Source organism: Mytilus trossulus, chromosome 3 (assembly GCF_036588685.1).
Source record: "Mytilus trossulus isolate FHL-02 chromosome 3, PNRI_Mtr1.1.1.hap1, whole genome shotgun sequence".
Lineage (NCBI taxonomy): Eukaryota > Metazoa > Mollusca > Bivalvia > Mytilida > Mytilidae > Mytilus > Mytilus trossulus.
The window spans coordinates 3,602,227-3,612,435 of NC_086375.1; the positions used below are offsets into that span (position 1 = coordinate 3,602,227).

A 10,209-nucleotide genomic window follows, 5' to 3' on the forward strand; every position below is an offset into this window, starting at 1 on the left:
TTACTTCTGAGTTCTGTAGATCGTAGCAACAAAAATATTTTCAGTTGTTATCTTGAAAACTATACATTCTAAGTTTGAGGCCAAGTTGCATAGTTCAGTTTCTGATGAATGTTTATAAAATACACACACACCACCATGCTGCATATCCTTTAAAGATGAATAGTAAGAATCGTCATTTTCAAAAGCTTGAGATCGCGGCAAATGAAAACCATCATATCCAATCATTTCAAAGCAAGCAAATTCCTGATCAGCCCAGGTTTCAGTAAGACAAATGTAATCGACACCCATAAAGTCTGGATTTTGTTTAAGATCTTCTGCATGGGTCTGCAAACCTTGAATATTGTGATACATTATCTGGACAATATCTGTATGTTCCTCTCTTTCATTCTCAACTTCAGGTAAAAATCTTGTCATTTCTGAAACACCCTTTACAATATCGGGATCACAGAAAATTTTCTTGTCAAGTTTTTCCGTTACTATGCTTTTAATATGAAGACCTGATTTCGAGGTAACTCTGCTAAGGGCAACATATGCTTGACCATAAGTGAAACATTTATTCAAATCAACAACACATTCTTCAACTGTCAACCCTTGAACTTTATGAATAGTGCAAGCCCAGGCTAGTTTCAATGGGAACTGTTTACGTACACAGGTACTTAAAGGAATGTCTTCACTTGAAGGCTTTAATCCAACACAGCGTTTTCCGCAGATGATTTTTTGTAACTTTGTATTTTTTCCAACTCTTTCATTGTCAAAGAGAACAAATATGGCACTTGGGAGTGAATTAGGTGAGTAGTCTTTGATAGAAATTACTGTTCCCATTACTCCATTTACTAAACCATCTGCTGTGTCCTCATTCTTGATAAGCATTACTCTTGCTCCCTCAGCTAAAAGAATAGATATTGGAAGACAGACATCTGACTTTGTACAATGGATTTTTTTTAGGGTCAATTTTCCTGATGTTTTGTTTTTTTCATAGTCTTCTGCTTCAATTAATTTTGATTCTGTACACAATTTCAAAATCATCTCCTTGTTAAAAGTATCAACCTCTGCATTTGTTGAGTATATGTGTAACACTTCATCAGGACCATCACCAATACATTGTTTTAAAGTATCTTTATCAGAGTATGACAAACTTTCATTTTTCTGCTTTACACGCAGTCTGTTTAATAGTTTTGCAAACAAACCATCCTCACGTTGACGCATTATTTCGTCTAATTCAGCAATTTCAAACAAACCATTCCATAACTGATTTGAAGGATTCGAGGGATCATCTACATACAATTTGTCTACCCTTTTTGTTCTAACAGGTGGTAACTGATAAAAATCACCAACTGCAATTACTGAGACACCTCCAAATAAACAATTGTCTGGTCTTTTTTTCACTTGTCTGAGTCTCTCATGAACGAAAAACAACAACTTTTTGTTGACCATTGAAATTTCATCAATAATCAAGATCTGTAAGTTTTCTAACTTAGTTCGGAGCGAATTAATTTTGTCTTCACTTAGAGTTGCGTGGTCAGGTGAAAGTGATTTGAAAATGCCGAGAGCACTGTGAATTGTCAATCCGTGGATGTTAAATGCAGCTGTTCCAGTTGGAGCTGTTAATAGAACTGTGAGATCATCTGGATTCTCTGAAGTTTGTGCTAAAATTCTAGTTGCTTCATATTGTATACACTTGATCAAGTGACTTTTACCCGTTCCAGCTCCTCCTGTAATGAATACATGTAAAGGCTTTGGTGTTTTTCCATTTGCTTTCTGAATGCACCAATCTCTCACTTTATAGAGAATTTGTCTCTGCTTCACATTCAAACTTCTGAGTCTTGGGATAATTTCATTTTTTGTGAGGGCAACTGACAGCAGATTAGTTCCAACAGATGATGAGCTCTTTTCATTATTCAAATCGGGTATTGTTGCTTCTGACAAATCTTCTTCAATCACACTTGTTACTTTCCCTTCATCAATACATTCTCTTCTGTTCAGTTCTGATTCTGGACATAATTCACACCATGCATCTTCTTTTGGATCTATTTCATGCAATTGATTTTCTGCGTCCTCTAACTCTTGACCAGTTTTCACAAAATCTGCCATGTTTTTGATAACAAATTCCTTTACAGAAGTCAAAGTATTATCCCCTGGAAACTTAACTCTACCACAAGTGAAGAAATTTTCATATGTATCAAATAGTGGAGGTTTTAACTGTTCATCATGCCTGTATGGTAAAAAGAGTTGCAAAATGCTTTGGAAGTATTTCTCAGGTGAAGTTTCCTGTGAGAAACGTGGATATTTGATAACTGCCGGTGAGGTTCTTGTGCGCTTTCTAATATGTCCTAGGTTGCCATCAAGTTTGAAGGTTGTTTCTTCATTAATTTTCTGGGGTAACTGTGACTCTCCTAACACACTGTATTCAGAACCGAACCTTGCAAGGCACATTTTAATAAACATATCAATGTGTGGTCTACCTTTATACCTATCAACTAAATTGTTCATCCATATTTTATTTTCATCATCATTTTCATCTGCACTGTCACTATTACTCCTTTTTCTGTTGGAAGATTTATAACTTTGTTGTTTCTCTAGGTCTTTCAGAGGTATGCTCATTCTACATGGATTTTCACCAACAGGTATAAATTCTACTTTTCTAGAACATTCTCTTAATCTTAATCCAGTAACTCTAAAAACAGCTTCTTGTGCACTAACCTCTCTATGGTGTAAGTATGAAGTTCCAATTTTTTTCATAGTCTGTTGTGCATTTAAATTTCCTTCTTCAGCTTCATTTTTGGTTTGTTGGAGGAGTAATCCTAGTTCTCGCTCAGATTTACTTATGTAACTTATAATGTATACAACACAGGAAAATGCATCCAAAATATATTGTATGTCCATGTTTGCATTCCAAGCCCTTAAAAGATGTGGATTATACTGGTTGGTGTAAATTTCATTTGGCTCACGTTTAAGAACTACTGTGTTTCGATTGGTGATGAAACGAAAATACTTTTCAAAGCTTTCTTGAGTAAGACCTGTCTTTTTGAAAATTTCAGATACATCTAAGTTTTTATCTTCATGCTCTTTTATAACTGTCCACAAGCCAGACAATATTTCTTTTGCTACTTTTTCGTCCTTTTTATTTTCATTATCTGGTTTACTTGGTTCAGAGATGAATGTTTTAGTTGAAGGAGGTCTTGGAAAATTAAAACGACATACTGTTCCTTTTTTCTTACAGGTTTTTGAATGATTTTTGCTGTGTTGGTGTACTTCCATAACAATGTCATGTAATTCTTTATCTACATTTTCATCTGGTATCTCACATGTAACATACTTGTCAATAAAACTCATAACTTCTTCATTGTCATCTTCACCATATTTTGGAGCATTTTCTACCCAAAACAAACAATGGGTGTGAGGAGAACCTCTTTGTTGAAACTCAACTCTGTAAAAATAGTCAATTATTTTCCCTATTGGTTCAGCTTCTGACATGATAACATCCTTTAGAAATGTATTAAATCTATGATTAAACATTCTTGCTGCTGTAACAGGATTGCTACAAAGAACTTTACATTTTTCATCCCATGTCATATTTTCCGTATTTCTCAAGTCACCCTGTTGTTTTAATATTGTATTAACAATTTCTGACCATCTGAAGTCTGCTGGTGAAAAAGAACAGAAGAATGTTGGCACACCTAACTGTCTGATCATTGCAAATATATCTTTCTGTGAACTTTGCCAGTATGGGGGAGTTCCTCTAATAGGTTTTAAATACTTAATAGCTTCATCTTTTTTAAACAGCTCTTTCAAGGTTTCCTTATTGCACAGCATTTCTCCAGTAACTTTCTTTCCCTCTTTAGAAAAAGGGCATTCTTTTCTGAGAGATACCTGTACATTTGAAATCACACTGTTGAGTTCTGTTAAATATTGACTGAAAAATATGTAGGATGTATCCCTTGCAAACCTGTTTTCAACACTCATCAATCGAAGATTAAAGTACCTTCCAATGGTCAGTTTTTCATCACGGATTTCATCAAATGTATTTTTTCCTGTTGGAAAATGTACAGGAAAAGTTTTAGCTTCAATTCCTGATTCTTGGAGAACACTAAGAGGACTGTTATTTTCTGCTGGAGCAAGGTTAAAAACTTGGTCAAAGCATAAATCTAAAGCCTCTTGTCCAATATCAGCAGGTTGTAAACAAGTATCTAACTGAACACCACGTAATCTATCATCAATGTAGCTAACAGGTTCGCTTTCAATTTCTTTTTCATTGCCTGTTGTAGAGGACGTTGTTTTAGTTTTTTCTTCCTCTTTTTTATTTTCCCTCACTAGCTCAGTATGATCAGATTCAGATTCATCCTTTTCTACTTGATCATCATTTAATTCAGGAATTGGATTAATCCATTCATTGTTGATAGCCACATCTTTATACCATATGTTTTGATCTTTTAAATACAAAAGAGCTTGCTCTAAATGGTTTGGTCTTACAAATTGATATTTGTCATATCCTTTGTAGCTTAGCTTTCTCTTTAACTTAACTTTCAGTAATAGACTTTCATTTTCAGATCTGGGTAATGTGGAAGTTACTTTTTTCAAATCAGATGGCACACACACTACAGGTCCATGAACACCTTTTTGTCCTCCTTTTGGTAAAGCCATTATTTTCATAAAAGGAATGTTCTGGGCAATAAGTTGTTGCTCAATTGAATTAAGCTGTTTTAACTCTACTGGAACATTTTCTAGTAATAGACTATTTGAAAAGGAATCAGCAGGTATTTTACCTTTCAACATTTTACGATGACAAGTATAACAGATCCACAAACTTGTTCTACATGTTCCTTCAAAAGCACAATTTGTCTTGCAATCATCTGTACATTTGTGTTGGTATTTATCTGTTGTAACTAAATCAAATATAGAATTATCGTAATAATCCTTTTTGCAAATCTGTACTTGTTTTTCAAAAAAAAGCCTCAAACAACAAGCACAAACACATTCTGGACCTTTGTTAACTTCATCTTTAAATTTTCTTATTACCTCAGTTATTTGCTTGTTTTCTAATTGAAGATTTTTACGACGTACTGATGTTTGTTGTTTAATCTTAATTTTGTGTGCATCATCATCTGCATACTTTTGTATACTTGCTTGTTTTACATGTTTCTTGTGACTTTCGTCTTTTTTATACTTTTGTATACTGGCTTGTTTCACATGTTCCTTGTGACTTTCGTCTTCTTTATACTTTTGTATACTTGCTTTTTTTACATGTTCCTTGTGACTTTCATCTGCTTTATACTTGTGTATACTTGTTTGTTTTACATGTTCCTTGTGACTTTCGTCTTCTTTATACTTTTGTATACTTGCTTGTTTCACATGTTCCTTATGACTTTCGTCTTTTTTATACTTTTGTATACTGGCTTGTTTCACATGTTCCTTGTGACTTTCGTCCTCTTTATACTTTTGTATACTTGCTTTTTTTACATGTTCCTTGTGATTTTCATCTGCTTTATACTTGTGTATACTTGTTTGTTTAACATGTTCCTTGTGCTTATCATCTGATTTATACTTTTCTATACTAGCTTGTTTCAAAGTTTCTCTGTACTCAGGATCTTCTTGATATTTTTGAATTCCTGATTGTATTAAAGCATCTCTGTAAACCTGGTCTTCCTTATATTTATTAATTCCTGATTGTATTAAAGCATCTTTGTAACCCTTGTCTTCTTGATACTTATAAATTCCTGATTCTATTAAAGCATCCCTGTATTCTTCATCGTCTTGATATTTTTGAATACCTGCTTGTATTAAATTCAATCTGTATGTCTCATTTTCTTTGTATTTTTTAATGCCTAAACATAATTTTTTGGAACGTATTCCTTCATTCTCCCAGTATTTTCTTTTTAATGTATTAGTTTTTCTAGCTCTAAATGTGTCATCTGTCCAGTACTTGATCCTTTCTTTTTCAGCTTTAGATAAACCTTTTGATTCAGTATTGCAGTCGCCCAAATTGTAAATCGAGCCAGTTGTCTGGTTTTCATCAACTTTCATTTTCTTAGAAGTGACCTCAGATTTTCTATCAACTTGATACTTTTCTGCATAACTTTGTCTATATTGTAATGGATTTGGAGAGAGTGATTTTTGAGTAACATTTGTGACGACTTCATAATGATTTATATCTCCTTTATGTTGAAGATAAATTGCCTGATCATTAACACAATTATTGCTGTTTATTTGAGATGAAGAATACTTAATCCATGTACCATTATAAAAAGTATAAATGTCTGTTTTAAGAAGGTCAGCACAAGCTAATATTTCCAGTTCAGTTCCCCATACATGTTTTTCTTTCATTTTCAGTGTTTGTATATGTTGTTCTACCGTTATAAAACGTGGCTGTAAAAATGACCTGAATATTTCTGTATTTGTCATCAAATGATCAACTATTACCTTTCTTACATTTCCAAAGAATTCTTGTCTATTAGATATTGCATATGAAATGGCTCTAAAAAGACAATTACCATCACCTGTGATAGTCTTTGTAGCAGATGGTGGTCCCATGTTATGTATGTTTGGTGTAATCTTTTTGGATATTGTCTTGGTTGGTATCTTGGCGATAATACAGAGCTTCCTCTTTGAATCTGTTTTCAGAGGTTTGAAATCATAACAATTATTTATTGTTGACAAAATTTCAACATCAGATTCATTATCTGTAATACCCTCATCAATGTGTACTACTTTATTTTTCTCAGTGACAATACTTTCTTTACAGCTTATGTTAGTTATGAATTTTTCTGGTGAAATGTGGTCATTCATAATTAAAATTTCTGGAGTTTTGATAATCTCATGGCTGCTTTTGTTTTCCTTTTTTGGATTTTCTGAAATTTGAGTGTTGCTGGTGCTAGCTTGGTTATAACTTTCTAAAAGTTCATTACTGTCAGTGCAGTTTTCAATACAAATACTGACTCCTGTTACCTCATACCATTGATTTTGGCTTGATCCAGCCATCATGTTGCAACAATATTGATAAAGATGATCTAGATTGTTTAATTTTAAAAGTAAACTTTTACCATCACTGTCCTGTAAGCCAAACTTGTTTCGTGCATGGGAATCAAACAAAAGTAAATCTTGATTGTGTTTCAAGGCTAAGAATGTTGTATCATATGCACATATAAAGCAAGCATCATAGTCAATTAGAGATTCTTGTAAAGCTTGGTCTAAAGGCAAAGAGTTTCCAAATTCACTAAAATCTAAAGTTCCATAGTTATCAATGACAGCTGTTATTGATTCTTTTCTTGATATTTTCAGTAATTTTCCTGACATTTCTATCATTCCAGGTAGGTCTGATACAAGGAGATGAACATTGTCACCATGGATATTGCTGTATATTTGGTTTCCCTTGATCAAAACATTATCTATATACATCTGATCCCAATCCTTTAAACTTTTTAATTTACTGTGAGCAAGAGCTGATAAACAGTTTGCAACACATTGTTTCCCACTGTTAATTCCAAATCGGATATCTCCTTGGTGAAAACTACCTTGGACTACAAAATTTCTATCAACTGATCTTCTAACATGGCTAACCTCTATACTGTTTTCGGTTATTGTACCTTTGTTCTTGTGACTATACAGCTTTAACCCATTATTCTCTTGTTCAATGTCTATAATAAAATTACCATTACAATCAAGTTGTGTATTGTCAGTTTCTACAATCATGCTTTTATCTACAAATTCTTTAAATCTTTTGTTTTTCTGCATGTGTATTTGTTTCATTTTAGTGTCGCTGAAAGTATTTCTATAATCTGGATCAGCTTCGATTGAATCATACAAATTAGATTTTTCCAGTTCACATGTTCCGTTATATTTCACATTTGATTTAAGTAATTCAGAAAACGTATTAGATTTAGTTGCTTGAAAATCCAAACTTATTTCAACTGATTCAGAATCCATATTTAAATTCAATGCTTCAGAATCCATGTTTAAATCCATTGCTTCAGAATCCATGTTTAAATCCATTGCTACAGAATCCATGTTTAAATCCATTGCTTCAGAATCCATGTTTAAATCCATTGCTTCAGAATCCATGTTTAAATCAATTGCTTCAGAATCCATGTTTAAATCCATTGCTTCATAATCCAGATTTACTTTAACAGATTCAGAAAACAAATTTGATCTCATTGTTGATTTCAATGATTGCCTTAATTTGATTGATTTGTTTAAAATAAATGATTTAGTAGATTTCATTTCATTGATTGATTTTTTCGATCTGATTGATTGTTTCAATTTGATAGATTCTTTTGATTTTGTTAACCCATTATATTTAAAGAATTCAGTAACATTTGGACAGTTTATAGAGTTGACGCTCTGATCTTGTATTAAAGGACAGTTTATAGAGTTGACGCTCTGATCTGATTGTATAGGACAGTTTACATAGTTTATAGAGTTGACACTCTGATCTTGTTTAATAGGACAGTTTACATAGTTTATAGAGTTGACACTCTGATCTGATTGTATAGGACAGTTTACATAGTTTATAGAGTTGACACTCTGATCTTGTTTAATAGGACAGTTTACATAGTTTATAGAGTTGACGCTCTGATCTAATTGTATAGGACAGTTTATAGAGTTGACACTCTGATCTAATTGTATAGGAGAGTTTATAGAGTTGACGCTCTGATCTAATTGTATAGGAGAGTTTATAGAGTTGACGCTCTGATCTGATTGTATAGGACAGTTTATAGAGTTGACGCTCTGATCTAATTGTATAGGAGAGTTTATAGAGTTGACGCTCTGATCTGATTGTATAGGAGAGTTTATAGAGTTGACGCTCTGATCTGATTGTATAGGACAGTTTATAGAGTTGACGCTCTGATCTGATTGTATAGGACAGTTTATAGAGTTGACGCTCTGATCTGATTGTATAGGACAGTTTATAGAGTTGACGCTCTGATCTGATTGTATAGGACAGTTTATAGAGTTGACGCTCTGATCTGATTGTAAAGGACAGTTTATAGAGTTGACGCTCTGATCTGATTGTATAGGACAGTTTATAGAGTTGACGCTCTGATCTGATTGTATAGGACAGTTTATAGAGTTGACGCTCTGATCTGGTATTATAGGACAGTTTATAGAGTTGACGCTCTGATCTAATTGTATAGGACAGTTTATAGAGTTGCCGCTCTGATCTTGTTTTGGACAGTTTAGAGAGGTGACGCTCTGATTATTTCTGCAAATGAGGTTCAGTTCACCAGCCTGCTTCAATCTCTGCTCTCTCAGTTTGTCCCTTTTTTCTTTTCTTTTAGAATCATAATTTTTTCTACCTTTGCGTGGCATTGTCTACAAAATAAGAAACATATACAATTAATGTCAAACAAGTTTATTACGTTAAAGTGACAATAAGAGAACTTTTTGCACAAAAGCGTATAGATTATAAAAAAAAGAATTGAATTTATTTACTCCAATATTTAGAATATAAAATTTATAAATTTCGAAACAAAAATTACTTCAATAGACACAAATGATAGATAAACAATTCACCAAAGTTTCATGACGTTTTTAATTTTTCTGCCTGTATTTTTATAAAAAAGGAGTATGCAAATATGGCATGATGACACTTTTATTGATTATTTATATGTGCTGTACATGTGTTGGATATTTTTTTCTAAAAAGGTAGAACTCAAGATGGGGGTGCTCCTAATTACAGAGGCTTACACAAAGAAAATATTTACTTCTGGTTTACTATTTTTCAATGCATTATAGGGAAATTAGTCAAAGGGTCAGTTTAAAATCTTTTCACAAATGACGTCTTGTCAAAATCAAAACATATGAATCAATCTTTTCATTGTTCAATCCAGATTGAGTAGAATTATGATATCGATACAAATATCATCAAGTAAAAATAGTTAATAAGAATAAAAAGAGAGGCACATCCAAGCCAATTCTGGACTTTATACCTCTACATTATTATTTACTTTCTTCAATTTTCTTGTAGTCATTCATTTACCAGACCATGGCGTCATCCAAAGAAATGAAAAGGGGGGGCATTGGGTCATTTATTTGGACAGAAAAAGGGCATGGCATCTGTGCCTGTCCCAAGTTATGAGCCTGTAATACAGTGGTTGTCGTTTGTTTATGTGTTACATTTATGTTTTTCATTCATTTTTTGTTCATAGATTCGGCTATTAGTTTTCTCGTTTGTTTGTTTTACATTGTCATTTAGGGGCCTTTTATAGCTGATTT

At 33.0% G+C, this 10,209-nt stretch overlaps 1 protein-coding gene across 1 annotated transcript; it reads right to left on the reverse strand.

The window, feature by feature from the left end:
• Positions 1-9,965, reverse strand: LOC134709887 (uncharacterized). The gene is made up of 4 exons (XM_063570015.1): positions 9,924-9,965; positions 8,421-9,306; positions 5,337-8,114; positions 1-4,883 (listed from the first exon to the last, which is right to left on the reverse strand). The coding sequence occupies exons 1-4, from the start codon at positions 9,963-9,965 to the stop codon at positions 1-3; spliced, it is 8,589 nt and encodes a 2,862-aa protein (XP_063426085.1).
• Between the last annotated feature and the right edge of the window lie 244 nt (positions 9,966-10,209).